We start from the raw sequence: 18,086 nt of genomic DNA on the forward strand, positions 1-18,086 counted from the left end.
TCTACAACTCCTCTTCCTAAGTACATTGCACATCTGTGTTTTGCACTATTACTTTTTAATGCACATTTTGTATTTTTTTCACACCTCAATGCCGACATTTTGTATTTTAAAGTATATATTTCTGACTGAGCAACCTTGCAACAGTAATTTCCTTTGGAATAAATGAAGTTTTATCTTAACCTTAACACTCCTGTGATCTGAAATCCATCTGCCACACTTGCCCAACATGTTCCCCTTTGAAGTATGTTTTCCTCTGCACCACTGACTGCGACTTTTAACTTGCTGCCATCAGCACAGTTAGTTGGCGAGTTCTCCAAGCTGTTTTCCAGGGAACAATCAGTTCATTTTCATGTACGGGCTACAAATGGACCGGGATGTTGAAAAACAAATGCAACCCATTTTATATTCTTAGCTTGATTTGTCAAATGCATCAGTTCAAAGAGTAATGAAATAGCGTGAGTGAGCTTCCTCATCCTTTACATTTGTAGATTCTATCTTCTGAGTCTAGGTGCTGGACCTAAGTAGCTCCAGTTGCATTTGCTGACTGGTTTAAACCCAGATAGTACAGATTATTGGAGCAGTGAATTCAAATAAGACAAATTCTTTACACCGCTGGAAATACAGCAATTCAGGAAATAACTGTACCATGCAAAAGTCTTACCACATATACTGTGTGTAGCTAGGCTGCCCAGGTGCTTTGCACAGTACTGTAGTAATTTTATCTATTGCACTGTGCTGCTACCTTGAAAAAAAACTAATTTCATGACATATGTGTTGATAAACCTGATTCTGATGTGGGTCTTTATTGTGGACTGAAAGTGTGAGGAGGGACAGGGAGAGGAGAATCGTGGTTGGGAAAAGGGGAAGGGGGAGAGAAGGGAGCAGAAAGCCCCAAGATGGACATTATATGACAATCAATAAACCAGTTGCTTGCGTCAAATGACCTTGTCTGGTGTCTCAGGACTGGGTGTCATAGAGTCATAGAAAAGTACAGCACAGAAACAGGCCCTTTGGCCGACCTAGTCAGTGCCGAAACCATTTAAACTGCCTAGTTCCATCAACCTGTACTGGGACCACAGCCCTCTATACCCCTACCATCCATGTACCTATCCAAAGTTCTCTTAAACATTGAAATCGAGCAACATGCACCACTTGTGTTGGTAGTTCATTCCACACTCAGCACCCTCTGAGGAAAGAAGTTTGCCCTCATGTTCCCCTTAAACTTTTGACTTTTCACCCTTAACCTATGACCTCTAATTCCAGTCTCGTCCAACCTCAGTGAGAAAAATTTGCTGGAAGTTACCCCTCATCATATTGTACACCTCTATTAAGTGTTCCCTCAATCTTCTACGCTCCAGGGAATAAAGTCCTAACATGTCCAACCTTTCAAATGAATGAATGGACGGAGAAATAAATAAATAGTGCGAAAGATAATTAGCAAAGTCGTGTTCAGGGACTGTTAGGAAATCTATTAGCAGAAATCTGCTGATTTAAGTTGTTCCAAAAATGTGGAATGAATCACAAAATGAAGTTCTTGATATTAAATGCTTGAATCTTCGAAAGTATTTATTGTGTCTGCACCTGTGCCACCCCCTGCCCCAGCACTCCCCCTCTGCCTCCTGTTCCACACCCCTCCTGCGGCATTCCCAACATCCTTTGCTCCCGCCGGATTCACAAACTTGCTCTCCACTCTACACAGTACTGCGCGAAAGTCTTAGGCACGCTAGCTATATATACTGTACAGTACTGTACCTCTATCCTTCAACCTCAGATCTATGCCCTACACACAGCAACAAATCCTCAGGAAAACACCTGCCATCCCTTGACAGCAGCAAGGATGAGTGGAATTTTTGATCATGATTCCCATTGATCAGCACCTCTCAGCTCACAGATGGCAGGTATCCGACCTGCTATTTTACCCCTATCATTAATTTTCTGGATCAGCGCTCCATAACACTGAACCTCTGTGAACAGCTCCAATACTAAGCTAGTCACCTCTGCGTCAGTGCGTGTACAACGAGCACAGTGAAATGAAGATTGGCTCCTATGATCTCAGCAGGGCAGCAAGATAGGCCATCCACCTTGCAGTTCTGCCCGAAGATAATTACACAACCTTGGTTTTCCTCTGAACGCGTACATTTGGTTCTGCCGCTGTAGGAGACGAGTTTGTTCGTGGAGTCTCCTCCCACAGAGAGTTGTTTCATCAGCTGACAGGACTGCAGGGGTTTGATCAGATCCCTGTACAAACGCTCAGCTGCATACCACCTTTCGCTCCCGCTGCACATCTTCACCTGGGAAGTACCTAATTCTTCCATATGTCTAGTGCACCCCTCACTGGTGTAGGCCCCGGTGATGACTCACAGCTTACCATCCCACATATCCATGTATAATCTGCAAACTTGAACACTATAATTAGTCTCCAATTTGTTTCTATTTTCTCTCCATTAACCATATGATCACTCTTTCCCACAGGATCCTTCAGGTTACTAATTAACCCTATTTCAACACAACATTAGTTGTAAAATAGGTATATTCCAGTTGGCTCCTTGACACATTGGCCTAGAAATAGACTTGAATTCTTTTTTATGGACTTCCCGAAGACCTAGAGCAAAACCTAAGCGAAACACTTTTGCCTAGGAATTGGTCTTACCTGGGTATAACTGTTTGGTTGGTGCACTGAGCTGGGCCAATTTCGTGACCTTATAGGCAACATCTGCAGTTCTGGTCAATTTTCTGTTGGGACAAAGCCCTGTTATTTTCTGTATTCCATCAGGTAAAGTGTGAAGTTCTAGTATCTTCAGGATGTCCACTGGTTCCACTGTTGAAAGAAGAGAAGATGATTAGAATTCAATTCACCCCGGGCTCTGGGAACCCATTCCTCCCTCCTTTGTTTAAATCTTTAAATTAGATTTACACAGTTTCTAATTCACCAACAGACTAACTGTTTAAAGAGAACATACGGATATAAAAAATTTACTCAGAAATATCATTTAACAACTGTCCTGGTAGAAGCCAGAATCAGTGAAGCTCCCAATGTTGAGTGAGAGCCTTTGGTGCACTGTGATTGTCCTAACTCATAGAGAGAGCTGTGCAAATCTCACCACACTATGCTTCCCATTAGCCCTGTTCAATTCACCCTTTCACATGGTGCATTCCTGATCATAAAGTTTCTTCTTCTACCTGGTTTGTTTAGGAATTGCCTTAAATCTGCATCATTTTGTTACCAATCCACCTACTTGTGGAAACTAATCTTACTTATTTTTTGAAATACCCCACCAATAAGAAAATCAGTTTCTTCAGGTCTCCTAGATGGTTCCATCTAAGGAGGAAACACTGATTTCAAGTTCGGAAATACTTTTAAATACCATCACACTTATACCACATAACCTTCTAAACTCAAGGGAACACAACCCTGGCATCTTCAGAAAAAACAACTGCTAGAAGATCCCAATGGCTCCGAGGAGGGATACGGACAGTCGACATTTCAGTTTGAGATCCTTCATCTGGACTGGAGGATATCAGTCCCAAACATTGACTATCACCCTCCACAGATGCCGCCTGACCCTCTGAGCTTGTCCAGCAGTCCATTCTTTTGATTCCAACATTAGTGTCTCTCACAGATTTTGGATTATTCTAACTGTCTTCCTAATTTAACTGCAATTGCTCACTTGGAGGCCTGCGTCTCCAAGGCCAGCCTTTCCTATATTCATGTAACTCCATTTCAAAGTTCCTTTGCAACATCTTGAGACCATGCACTCTAGAAATGCAAACTTCTTTTTCTTTTTACACTCAGTGGCCACTCTTCTATCACCAGAGTGGGATCTGGTGTGGCCTGCAGCCTGTCACTTCAAGGTTTGACATATTGTGTGTTCAGAGATGCTTCTCTGCATCCACTGCTGCAACAGGTGGTTATTTGGGTTAATGTCGCCCGCCTCTCAGCTGCAACCTCTTGGGCCATTTTCCCCTGACCTCTCTCAGTAACAAGGCCTTTTCACTCTCAGAACTGCTGCTCACTGGATGTTTTACCTTGTTTTTTTGCAGCATTCTCCATAAACTCTAGATTTTGTTGTGCACGAAAATCCCAGGAGATCAGCAGTTTCTGAGACACTCAAACCTCCACGCCTGGCACCAAGAGTCATTCCACGGTCAAAATCACTTAGATCACACTTCTTCCCCATTCTGATATTTGGTTTGAACTACGACTGAACCTCCTGGCCACGTCTGCATGATTTCATGTGTTGAGTTGCTGCTGCATGATTGGCTGAGTAGATACGTGCATTAACGAGCAGGTGTACAGGTGTGCTTAGTAATGAGGCCACCGAGTGTATATTTCCATCAGTACTTCTGGGGGCCTAACCAGGGCGCTGTGGTAACTGTAACGTATCTTTGTTCTTTCTAGATCCCTTGAGAATATTTCAAAATTCAAAGTAAATTTATTATCAAATTACATTCAGTATACTAAACAAAGTACAACTCTGAGATTCACTTTCTTGTGGGCAATCATAGTAAACCCAAGAAACACAACAGAATCAATGAAAGACTGTACCTACGACCATCGGCCAATCTGCCAAAACAACAATCCGTGCAAATACAAAAAAAGAGGAGATAATAATAGTCGGCCCTCCTTATCCGCGGGTTCCGTGTGCGCGGATTCAACCAACCGCGGATCGGGAAAACCCAGAAGAATCGGCATGCTGATGCCGAAGCAGCATCAGCGTTCCCAGAAGAGCTAAGATGTTTGCGTCCGTACTGAACATGTATGGACTTTTTTTTTGTCATTATTTCCTAAGCAATACAGTAATAACAACTATAGCACTTACATTGTATTAGGTGTTACAAGTAATCTAGAGATGATTTAAAGTATACGGGAGGATGTGCGTAGGTTATATGCAAATACTACGCTAATTTATAGAAAGACTTGAGCATCTGCATTTTTTGGTCCCGGAACCAATCTCCCACTGATAAGTTGGGCTGACTATAGTTAATAAATAGGCAATAGATATCAGGACTATGAGATAGAGTCCACAGGTTGGGTGAAGTTACCTGCTCGGTTTCTAGAGTCTGATGGTTGAGGGGTAATAATCATTCCCAAACCAGGTGGCGTGGGTCCTGAGCCTCCTGTACCTTCTCAACCGAAGCATAGTGTGCATGGTGAGAACCCTTTCTGATGGGTGCTGCTTCCTGCAAGGATGCTCCATGTAGATGTGTTCAATGGTGGGGAAAGCTTTACCCGTGATGGACTGGGTCATATCTACTGCTTTGTGGAGGCTTTTCCATACAAGGGCATTGGTATTTCCATACCAGACCTTGATATACTTTTCACTGCACATCTATAGAAGTTTGTCAAATTCCTAGGTGACATGCTGATCCTTCGCAAACTTCAAAGAAAGTAGAGGTGCTGTCATGTTACCTGCATAATGACGCTTATGTGCTGGACTCAGAACAGATCCTCTGAAATGATAACACCGAGGAATTTAAACACTGCTGCCTCTCTGCACATCAGATCCCCCATTGAGGACTGGCTTACAAACCTCCGATTCCTCCTCCCAAACTCAATAATCAGCTCCTTGGCCTTGCTGATGTTGAGTGAGAGGTTGTTATTGTGGCACCACCCAATCAGATTTTCAATCTCCCTCCTATTTGCTGATTAGTGACCACGTTTGATTTGGCTAATGACAGTGGTGTTATCAGCATAGTTTAATATGGCTTTGGAGCTGTGCTTAGCCTCACAGTCGTAAGTATAAAGCGAGTAGAGCAGGGGGCTAAGCACACAGCCTTGTGGTGAGGGAGACCGTGGAGGAGAGCTTGTGCCAATCCAAACTGACTGCAGTCCGCAAGTGGGGAAATCAAGGATCCAGTTGCACAAGAGGGTTTCGAGACCCAGGCCTTGAAGCTTATTGATTAGTTTTGAGGGGATGATAGCATTGAATGTTTAGCTGTAGTCAATGAAGAGCATGCTCTCCAGATGTTCCAGGGCTGGGGGAAGAGTCAATGGGATGGCATCTGTGTGGATCCAAGTCACTTCCCCGGCTGGAGTTGGCGTGTTTCCTCCCCATCCTCTCTCAATGCACTTCATCACAGTGGTTTTGCCTTGTAAATACTGTAGGTTTATTTGCTGGGAGAGTGCACAATAATTAATCCACACCACCAGTTGATGGGCTGGCTCTGTGATACGGTAATCAAACACACATTCTGGTTGGTATGCAGAATTTTCTCAAGGCCACTGACTTATTTTAGAGCCTCAACCATTCGTTTCTCTTTCCAGCCGTTTCCCCATGCACAGGTGTGCCCATTTAAACTGCATTTATCTCCCAGCCAATCTGAGATCAAAAGTGCCAAAGAAAGGAGCCTGCGATCTTTCAAGTAATACTCACTAACCAGGACTGAAGTCAGAACAAATAAACCACAAACTAAATAAAAACTTACTCCAGTATGGTGTGAAACTATATGCTCCTGTTACATGCAGAGTACAAAGCATTTCAAATAGGAACATTTCCACACACACTGACTCTCACTGGGGGACAGATAATGCTGTACAAACCACGTGTGCCTTTATGTTAGTTCCTGGACATATCCTCTACATTACAGCCCCAGAAGTCTCATAACCTGCACGACACCTGTCTGCAAACTACAGCTGCGTCCACACGGAAAGCTCAACCCCACCAGTGACTTTGAAGGTAGAACAAACATGTTTGAGAATGCAGGTGCTTTGAGGCAGTCGTGTCAATATCCTGGAGCTTATTACTCTCCCAAACTTACTCCTGCAAGCAGACATCTGGCTGAGTGAGACTGCACTGCCAATAGCCCACTTCATGTCTGTGGAACTCCAGTAGTGCCCAGGTCTTGTGCTCCAGTCACAGATACAGTATAATGTTCTTGGCCCCGTACACAGAGCCGGGGATTTGATATCCCTTTCAAAATAGATTACATCACGGTACTGCTTACGACATTTCAAAGACTCAAAGCTCTGCTCACAAGGAAGTTATTATGAGCAGGGGGAGGGTTTGGTGAGTTGGGTTTTAGCCACTTTAAAATATGACATGAGAGCACTGGGTGAGTTGTCCTCATATCCTCACTGTGGTTTATCGCCTGTCACTATTTTCTTTCTTGTGAAGCTATGGGATGTTTTACTAAGTTAAAGATTCGACTTCAGTGCAACTTGGCAAATAAAAAGTTGCAAAATAAAAGAAAATTAAAGTGATTTGCAGTGAATTCCCACAAAATTAGCTCTTTCCCACAATGCCCTAGTCATGGCAAAATGCCTTTCACACCCACTGTAATTCAGAACAATCCGGCTGCATCCCCACCATCTCATAGCAACAAACTCAGAATGGAATGAGGAATCATGTCATCAGCCTCAGAATCACTGATGGTCAATGTCCGTGTAATTCATCCCCCAGTGAGGGTCAGTGTGTGTGGGACCCATCTCCCAGTGAGGGTCTGTGTGTGTGGGACCCGTCCCCTAGTGAGGGTCAGTGTGTGTGGAACCCGTCCCCCAGTGAGGGTCAGTGTGTGTGGGACCCATCTCCCAGTGAGGGTCTGTGTGTGTGGGAGACCCATCCCCCAGTGAGGGTCAGTGTGTGTGGGACCTGTATCCCAGTGAGGGTCTGCGTGTGTGGAACCTGTCCCCTAGTGAGGATCTGTGTGTGTGGGACCAGTCCCCCAGTGAGGGTCAGTGTGTGCTAGACAGGTTCCGTGTTGTGAGTTGACTATTTGCTGAATTGTCCTAATTACAATTGTTAACAAATATCAAAAGTTCCTCAACTCCCCAAAGTTATGAAAGGCTACTGTGATTGTAAGACTTCCTGTTCGTATGCATTGATTCCCTTCAACGCGACTCTGTGATCCATCTGACAATTTAGCCACATGACCATTCAGAAAGTGCTGAGAATATTACTCTTAATCCTTCCTGGTTTGACACATGTACTCCTCCCAGCTCAGCTCCCTGGCACCTGCAGGAACTGTTGTGCAGTTGCAGTTAACAGCTTTCTACCCTACAATCACTTTGGAGCAGTTCTGCTGCTATCCTTACAGCACCATGAGAGATGAAAACACAATCTACTGAGGCATCACCCTCCAACCTCTTTAGTCTCCACAGAACGCAGGTGTAAACTTATTTCACTTCCCATATTTTGTTTTTTGGATTAAAAAGTGTTTTTTTATTCAGATATATCTTCCTACTATGACAGATGTAATAATGGAGAGGCTTCATTAATTCATATGTTTTGGACTTGTCTGAATCTTGAAAAATATTGGAAGAAAGTTATTCAAACTTTTTCCTTACTTTTTAAAGTCAATTTTAAGCCTAACCCTCTGATGGCCCTATCTGGTATTGTTGCAGGACAAGAGATTAAACTGAAGGCATCTGATTTACATAATTTGGCCTTTAGTTCTCTTATAGCTAGGAGGACACTTTCGTTTAAATGGAAAGATGTTCTTCCTCCAACTCATGCTCAATGGTTATACAATGTTATGTCATGTTTAGATTTAGAGAAGATTCGTTGTTCAATTTCTGAATCTTATCAAGACTTTCAAACATTGTGGGGACCTTTTCTGAATTATTTTCAAAACCTTCAATTTGTTGTTTAAACTCAGATGTTAGCTATTATTAATTTTTATTATATGAGAAGGTATTTTACCTTTTCTCCTTAATGAATAGCTTTAGGCTTGGTAGGGGTTAGACTCTTTTTTTGTAATAAATTAGTATAGTTCAATATGGCAATTGGTTAATTTATATGAATATGGGGCAATTGGTACTTTTTAAAATCTTTTTTGACCTTTTATATACACTTTCTTGTACTCTGTATTCTTCTATGTAGAAACTAATAAAAATATTGTAAAGAAAAAAGTGGTTAATGGTGGTGAAAAGCAATCCTGGTGAGTCTAAGGGGTAACAATGAGACCTAGAGGTGAGAAGCACTGAAAAATATTTGTTACTATGGTAAACACCCCCCCCCCATCAAATGTCACCACATGACATATCACTTCTAAACCCTGTCTACTGCACTACAAAAACAGGGTCCCATCTGCATACCACACCTCAAGCACTGCCCCATACCCCCATACTGCTCTATGTTAAACACTGCCCTATTGCCCTACTTAGCAAGCATCAAACCATGCCCTACTGCCCTCTATAGCACTCTACAAACAGTACTCTGCCGCTCTACGCACCTCTCCTCACTGTCTTACTTCCCTATGCACCGCCGCTCAAGCACGGTCACCCATCAAACAATGCCCTAACCCCCCTTACGGCCCAACGTACCATCCCGCAAACACTCTGTTATTGCCGTACATCATTCCATCAAACAACTTCTGCAATCTCAACATCCACCTTCCCTACGCATCTCCCACTTGTCTTCTTCCCTTATCTCCAGTCTTCACCAAAGGAACATACCTACTGTACACACAGCCTTATTGACAGCTGCCTTTCCACCAGCAGAAACCCAAACCCTGCTTGAAGGGAAAACATCCTCCTAACTTCCCTAACTTCCCCGGCTCTCGCCGTGCTGCTGGAGTTCGACCAGAGGGGGACTGAGTGAATGTGGGCAACTGTGACATGGTGAAAGAAACAAGTCTAAGTCAAGGGAACGGGGGGAAAGCTAAGAAGAGTAAGTCAACACAAACAAACTGAACAGAAATTCATCAGAGACTGAACTGGAGACTGTTACAAGTGGCTTGGAGAAGATCAGAGATTAGGGCTTACGTGTAATCTGATTCCAGGCAGTAGCTTCAACTCTTAAGAGTCTCAAGGTAGGTCTTAGAAGTTGACACAAAGCAAGGAGAATGAAAGGACTCTTGGCCAAGGGGAAGAAGCATTCCAGATAATGGCTGAATGTGTCCAACGACTGAGATTTGCCAGAATAAACCCACGCTTGCTTTTAAAGGACAAGAACACAGAGAGAGAGCTGTGAGGCTCTACTCAATTCCTGTGGGCGGTTAACTATCCCAAATAACCTAACGGAAATGTCAAAGGCAAAAACGTGTAGTAAACGTCATGTATCTCCAATCCTGGGCATAATGGTTTGAGTTGTTTCAAATGTCCCCAACTCCTCTACAAGTAATGAGCAGATTATGTCACTCAGATTTTACAGTGCTAGTAGAAGGCTTGGGAAATAGTATTTTCAGAACAGGACACACTGTTTTGGAAGCTGATGTTGCATGTTGGACATGGTTAGGCACTGGGGTTTGCCCAACAAGACTCCCGTAGTATTATCCTGGCTATGAAGGTACTTTCCTTGCTCCCTGGAGAGGAATGGCTACTCAAATAGCCCACACAGTGGCTACATTAGACCTCGAAGAGTGCGTACTATTCTGCATTCCTGACTGCAAAAAGGATTACGTCCAAGAACTGATTTATAAGACCAATACAAGATCTGCAAAGAATATAACATTCAGAAAAGGATAGACAGCCTTGTCTCTTGACGTGACTCTAATAAAGGCTTTCAAAATCGTGAGGAGCTCTAGTAGATAGTCTGTTTCATTTTGTGGGGAAACTTGAGACCATCAAAACAGAACAGTCAGCAAGAAATTAAATGGGGAATTCAAAAGCAACCTCTTTACCCAGAGAATATGGTGAAAATGTAGAACTTCCTACCACGGATGTGGTTGTGGTAAACGGCATTAATGCATCTGAGCTTGTTAAATCACCACCCAATCTGGTGCAAAATGCCAAAGAGTTCAGTTAATGTAAAAATCCTAGGGAAGTTTTGTGCCCGGAAGATTTCAATGGGAGTTACTGAATTATCAGGCAAATTTCGTAACTTTCTCTTAACATGTTGACAGCTATGAGGGCATGATTATGGTAATCAGCAGTTCCACTCCTCTTACAAGAGAAAAGGCACTACTCAGGAGGTCATGTGGTGGCATTTCTAACAATGGAGGTGATATACGGCTGGCTGTCATAAATCAGGTCCTATTACAAGGGTTCCAAAACAATGACTTAAATCTCTGTTTTTTCAAAAGCTCACAACTTTTAGTGGGGGTGCTGGGCAGCGAGCGACATGACCCAGATCCTAGAACCAACATCCCTTCCTTGACCCCTGGACAATACATCCAAATCTCCTGAAGAGACAGAACCAGGTCGATAATCACTGACTTATACAGTTGATTCTTGTTGGTTTGCAGCAGCCATACAGTGCAAAGGCATAAAATTACTAAATGAATATACAGCACAAACAGCAAGGAATAGTGAGGTAATGCTCCTGGGTTCATGGACCATTCAGAAACCTGATGGTGAAGAGAATCAAGCTATTTCTGAATCGTTGAGCATGGATCAATAGAGAAACCTAAACTAGTTAAACAGTTACAAAGGGAGATCGCACCATTACGAAGTGAGATCACACAGTAAATCTCACAGGAGAGAGGAAACAAGGGTCCAAATGGAGGGTGGGAGCTTGCATCCACCTTTCAGGGGAGGGGCACAGCACCTTGGTGAGGGGGCAGAGGGGAGATGAAGCCAAAGCTGAAAATGCAAGAACAAGAAATGGACAAGGTCACAAACATTTACAATAGACTTTGCATACATAGTTCTTCTACACTCTGGTTGAACGACCTAGTTGGGCGGTCTTTCATTGTTTCGGTTATAGTTATTATTCTATAGATTTGTTGGGTATGCCCACAAGAAAGTGAATCTCAGGCTTGTATATGGTGACAAAATTTACTAAACTTTAAAAAGAAAGTGAAGCCTTGGAATGCTGTTTGGTGACCAGGAGGAGAAGGCACGACAATCCTCACAACCCTACTTTCCAACCAGCACTCCACCTCACCCTTTTCAGCATTTGGTTATTTCCCTGTCAAATACCCAGGACATCCAACCTGCAGAGGTTTAGATAGAGAGCACAGTTCTAGCTGGAGTGAAGCCAAAATACACAAAGGAGGCTCACATCAAGTCAGGGCTTTATTTCCAATAGCAGTTCAATCTCACTGTCTGTTCAGGTTAGGAGCTGCAGAAACAGACATCCAGAAAGCTTAACCTCCCTCTGGCCTATGAGTTAACACTGCTGGACAGTGCTGGAAACTTCTGGTTTATCAGTGGATTTATATTTATGACTAATGACCACACATCTTGCCTGGAGTTGCTGCTATCTGTAAAAGTTGTGCTTCAGTTGATCGGAAAAGCGTCATTTCTCCCTCGCAGGGCAGCACAGTAGCGTAGTGGTTAGCTCAATTGCTTTTCAGTGGCAGCGATCACTGATCGGAGTCCCATTCCAGCCACCGTCCATTAGGAGTTTGTACCTTCTCCCCGTGACCACGGAGGTTTCCTCCCACACCTCAAAGACGTGTGAGCAGGTTTCAAATTAGTAAGTTGTGGGTGCTATGATGGGGCCAGAAGTGTGGTGACACTTGTGGGCTGCCCCCAGTACAATCATTGCTTATTAGAATTGAATTGACTTTATTTCTTACATCCTTCACATATATGAGGAGTAAAGATCTTTACATCTCTGTCTAAATGTGCAGTGTTCAATTTATAGTAATTTGTAGTAAATAGTATGTACAACAGGACATAGAAATACAATTGTATCAGCATGAATTAATCAGTCTGATGGCCTGGTGGAAGAAGCTGTCCCAGAGCCTGTTGGTCCTGGCTTTTATGCTGCGGTACCGTTTTCCAGATGGTAGCAGCTGGAACAGATTGTGGTTTGGGTAACTCAGGCCATTTTTACACACCTGTCTTTGTAAATGTCCTGAGTAGTGGGGAGTTCACAACTACAGATGCACTGGGCTGTCTGCACCACTCTCTGCAGAGTCCTGCGATTGAGGGAAGTACAGTTCCTACACCAGGCAGTGACTTGACACAAACAATGTATTTCACTGTATGCATCTATGGGCATGTCAGAAATAAAGGTCATCGTTATCAAGGTAGCCTGCCCCACACATTGACCATTCAAGACAATACATCCAGATCTGCTGCTCAGCAGAGACGGAGAAAGCAGGTCTGAGGAGCGGTTACACAAACTGGGATTACACTCCCTGGGATTTGGGAGATGGAGAAGTGATCCGATTGAAGGTCTAAGGCAGGGAATTGAGTGAAGGAAGCCAGAATCACAGATTGAACCTGGTCAAAGCTTCGAAGAGTGAAGTCAGGAGACAATTCTTTGTGCAAAATGAAGCTCGGCTGAAGTTAGGGTGGCTTTTCACTGCTGATCACCTGGCCTTAGACAGCACACACTTCAGGAAAGGAACTTGTTAACAGTAGCTGGCAAGTGCTTAGGGCTGCAAATCATCAGCAGGACTTAATACAAACACAGTCTGTTTTCCCCTGGCTACCTGTCAGTATTCTACAAATGCCAGCCGCCAACTTTTGGAGGAGGTTCAGAGATTCACATTGTGCCAGAGGTCTCAGGTACCGCAATTCCCAGGACTGGCGTGGGGGCAAAGTGGGGTTGGTAAGGGTGCTGTAATCCAACACGTTGGAGAGGCCGAATGTCAGTAGCTTGGGGAAGGGGGAGGGGGTGCTCTTCCAAGAGTAGGAGAGCCGAGGCAGTTTGTGGGTGGAGGACCTGCTGAAGGGGGAAAGAGAAAGTGAAGGGAGGACAGCCAGATGGAAGGGGGTGTGGTAGGTGAGAGTCAGAGGGAACTGAAGGAGGAAGGATTACTGAGGGAGGGTGCTGGACTGAGGAGAGAGGGATCATGGGAAGGAGGAGCTAAGGGCAGAAAAGAATTATGGGAATCAGGAGTGGAGACAGAGGGGCCAAGAAAGAGGGCAAAGCATAGTACCACATTTCAGCATTACTGCCAATAATGTGTTCTCCTAACCCACTCCACACTTAATAGTGTCTCATGAATTCACTCTGCAGCGGGAGTGTGGGTGGTTGGTCAGTGTGCACAGTGTGTGGGTGGACATCTGCGCAGTGGAGTCTGGGCTCCTGCCAGCTTGGACATCCATGCCACAGGATCAAGGCCTCACTTTAGTCAGATCTCCGTGGCAAAACTCACCCTGCACTAAAAGAAACCATCCACCTTCTGCTCATGAGAATGAAGGACCTGGAAAGTCAGAACCCTACAATACCACCCTGAACATATCCACTGCATCAGAAGTCGGGAACCCTGGGTCACCAGCACTGAGTGAGCAAAGATGGGCAGGACACGGCTTGTGCAAAGGAAAAGGGTGTGAGTACACCCGAGGGAAAGGAAAGCCAGACAAAGGATCTTGTTTCCACGGGGTGGATTTTGCAAAGCTACCTTCACATCCAAGCACTGGGAAAGACCATGAAACAAGCGTCACACAGAACAGTCATCAATGCACACCCTGCAGCCCTGAAACCAAAGGGTGGGGACTAACCCAAAAAGCTTTAAAATGGCCGTGAACCAGTCCTCCTCTGGTCAGGAAAAGACACAAAGGTATCCTTGGTAAGGGAGGGAAAGAGAATTCTAGTGGAGTTATTATCAACTGTTTGAAACCAACAGCTTGTTTCATTAATGAGGAAGCTCCAACAACCCATAGATAACCACAACATCCCTGGATCCTTTAACGAGCTCAAAACTATCCACAGTCCTAAACCTGCAGCCTTCTGACGATAGTGGGCATCACAGTAGTGCAGCATCTAGCATAACGCTCTACAGAGCCAGCAACCTGTGTTTAATTCTTGCCACTGTCTGTAGGGAGTTCGTACGTTCTCCCTGTGACCATGCGTACTCCGGTTTCTTCTCACTGTTCTGGCAGTTCATAGGATTATTCCTATGTCACTCAGTTAGCCACACCCACATGGGCGGAGTTCACATCTTGTACAAGCAAGGTTATCAATAAAGTTCACTTGAATATCCTGCATGCTGGCATCCTGGTGCACTCTGCACTCTCCCTCAATGTCAAACACAACACCCACAATCCAAAGACGTACAGATTAGTAAAGGTTAGTAAGTTGTGGGCATGCTACATTGGCACCAGAAGCGAGGTGACACTTATGGCTTCCCCTAGCACATATTCGGTCTGCTTTGGTTGTTAACGCAAATGAGGAATTTCACTCTATGTACAGATGTACATCATAAGTAAAGGTCATCTTTAATGGAGAACTTATGAAAGGACAGCGAGGCAGAATGTCCACGGGAAAGAGAGCTTCAAGACCTGGGATAATGTGCTTCACTTTCTATATTGGAGGAGTCACTTCTCAGCCAGGACATTAATGCTGCAATTCATCACAACCTCCATTAAGCGAATGGCTGTTTGAAGAACAGGAACACAGATTTGTCACCAAACTCATAGTTTGTTGAGCAGTGCTGTCCCTGGTGCCCTATCATTGAAAGCAGGGGTTCCCAACCTGGGATCCACAGACCCCTTAGTTAATGGTAGGGGTTCACAGTGTAAACAAGGTTGGGAACCCCTGACTGAAAGCCTGCAATAAACCCCTAGAGAGCTACCACCAACATTCCTGTAATAAAATGATAAGATGCAGAGTAAGTGTACCAGTCAGGGTCTTGTCCCAGCTAACACCACCAGCAGCAGAGCTGTGATTAACATGGTCAAGGTGGGGGTGAGGGGAGGTTAGAGGAAGCATTTCAAGGGCATGGTCAAATTCTGCTTGGTACAGGGGGAATTGCTGGACTGTGACCAACCGGAGACAGACAAGGAGCGCTGAGCCCGTTGAGTCTCGGCAGTGAGGAACTCGCGGAGCCTGTGCACAGTGTCGCAACCCACCCGCCTCAGCATCAGCCCCGGCACCCTTATCTCATCCGTGACTCTTTGCTCACACCCTACGGCCACCTCAGAACAGACAGAAGCACGTCACCGTTGCTGGATTCAGGTGCAGAATTGTTATTTTTCTAGCATTCTACTTGCAGTTTAACTTCTCTATGTCTGCTTATTATTTTATCTATCATCTACATATACATGTAATTGATTAGTAAATTTTCCAGTAATTGTGGTGATGGTGATCCTGTATTTTTCTAGAAACTTCTCAGTTTTCCAGCAGCAGGTGCCATGCCACTTGAACCTGGCCTTTTCATAGTCCATTGTTATCGATGGATTATCAATTGATGGATTATCAATGGAATAAGCCTTTATCTCTAGTCTAAACTTGAGAAAACCACAACGTTTCTCCTTTAGCTTTTCTTTGTTCACTTTGTTCCCGTAACACTTAATAAAACGTCCATAAGCACCAAGATTTATGCCTCATTCTTGACTTCCTAAGAACCCCCTGTTCAGTATCACCAGATCCAACATCCTTGGCTTTGAAAGACAGCGTGAGGAGGAGGTCTAGGAATCTCTGACATCATCAGAAGCTTATGTCACATCAATTGTCCGTTTTAAATTGAGACAGATAGACTTCTATTGGGAAAGGCATCTAGGACAGGGAGAGAAGGCAGGGATATGGGTTTCAACCACAAATCGGCCACCATCTCACTGAGCAACAGAACAGGCTAAAGTGGAACTGCTGTTTGCATGTTTTAACAAAAACTGTGAGACACTTGGATAGCCACAACATGAAAACTGGTTTATTTAACTCTAATTGAGAAGGAAGTTTGTTGTTTTTACCCAGTATGGTTGATTATGTAGCTCATACTAATGAGGGCAAAGCGAAGTCAAGATGGCGCTAAACAGCGACTCCTTTGCTTGCACCTTTGGAAACGGTTGGAGTAGACTTTGGGGTACTGAAAGTCTGTGTCTTTATTGATGCTTGCTGAACGCTTGAGTGCTCGGTGCAGGGCGCCGATGCTTTTTGCTGTGGGGGTGGGGAGGGGTGCGTTTGTCGCCTTGCCGCTGCTTACACGTGGGAGGGGTGAGCTGGGGGGGGGGGCTTTGGGGTTCTAACATTTAACTGTCGTTCAATCTTTGGGGCACTCCTCTGTTTTTGTGGATGTTTGTGAAGAAAAAGAATTTCAAGGATGCATATTGTATACATTTCTCTGATATTAAATGTACCACTCTCCGAGATGGGCACCACATGCCATCAAACCAGGTGCCAGCAATTCAACAGGAAGGCCGACCTTCAGGATGTCAGGGATTTGTAACCCTGAACTGGGATAACCAGGCCCTAAGAGTAAATTTAAACATCAAAGGTCAAGGTGCAGGCAGCCTAGAACATACCACAGAAACAGGTGCTATCAAAACCTCCGTGCCTGTACCAACCATAATCCCAATCTAAACTAAGCCAATCCCACTGGTGAGGATGCGGTCCATATTCCTGCCTGTCCATGTGTCCGTCCAAATGCCTGTTGAACACCATTATCATAACTGCCTCTAACAACTTCCCTGGACCTGCCCGCTTTTGCTATTAGACTTACATAACCTAACCTCGAACTCCACAATCACTCCGCCAGTAACTCCCTGAGAAACACAGCAACCTCACACCGAGTCAATGAGATTATTGTCTGCAGTCCTAGTTGCCCCATGATAGACTCTGGAGAGGGTGCAGAGGCTGACTGGAATGTTTCCCAACTGGTGTGCATTAGCAATAAAGAGTTTGGGCAAACTTACATTGTCAGAGGCTGAGGGGCCAACAGAAATACAATGGATTGTGGTTAATTGGGTCATTGGGTAATCAGGGCAGCAGCTTATTGTGGGACAACTCAAAAACTAATCGAGAAAATTACTGGGATTCCCTTCATTTATTTGGGACACTATATTGCTTAAAAGTTGCCAAGAAGTTCTAACTAGCATCAGGCATGTGCACTTGTGTGACTGTTAGACACTACACCGTGTCTAGAATGAACAGTTTTCAAATGGCGTCAGTTGTGTATGCTTGTGTTCAAAATACAATGGTTTTTGTTATTGATAGTTGGTGAGAAATGAGCATTAAGACAATTCCAAACTGTTTTGCTCACTGGGGTTCCATACCTCGAGATGCTAGAAACAGGCAAGAGTGAAAATGAAACAATTTTATTACTTCAACGAGTTAGGTACTATGATGAATTTGAAGGTATAAACAATTATCTTGAATGTTACAATGAAAATGAAGATTTGGAGGATGCAATTGTTGATACCATTGTACGAACACAGTCCATTATCTGCACTAGGTGTCTGCTCCAATTTTGTACATTGTGTACACTGGACAAATTCCTCTGTCAATAACTATTAGGAACTAATACACTGTTTTATAGTACTAATGGTACTGTTCAAACTTGCTCTGTATTCAATTTAAATACATAATTTG

The 18,086-nt window shown here is 44.1% G+C and overlaps 1 protein-coding gene across 3 annotated transcripts in view; it reads right to left on the minus strand.

Moving 5' to 3' along the window:
* Positions 1 to 18,086, minus strand: part of col5a1 (procollagen, type V, alpha 1) — a 352,300-nt gene that overhangs the window by 311,530 nt on the left and 22,684 nt on the right. For all 3 annotated transcript variants that reach the window (XM_059994251.1, XM_059994250.1, XM_059994249.1), the window contains one exon: positions 2,651 to 2,818. In XM_059994251.1, the coding sequence (XP_059850234.1) occupies positions 2,651 to 2,818 (168 nt within the window). The remainder of the gene's footprint in view (positions 1 to 2,650; positions 2,819 to 18,086) is intronic.

The sequence above is a fragment of the Hypanus sabinus genome, chromosome 18 (genome assembly GCF_030144855.1).
Source record: "Hypanus sabinus isolate sHypSab1 chromosome 18, sHypSab1.hap1, whole genome shotgun sequence".
Classification (NCBI taxonomy): Eukaryota; Metazoa; Chordata; class Chondrichthyes; order Myliobatiformes; family Dasyatidae; genus Hypanus; species Hypanus sabinus.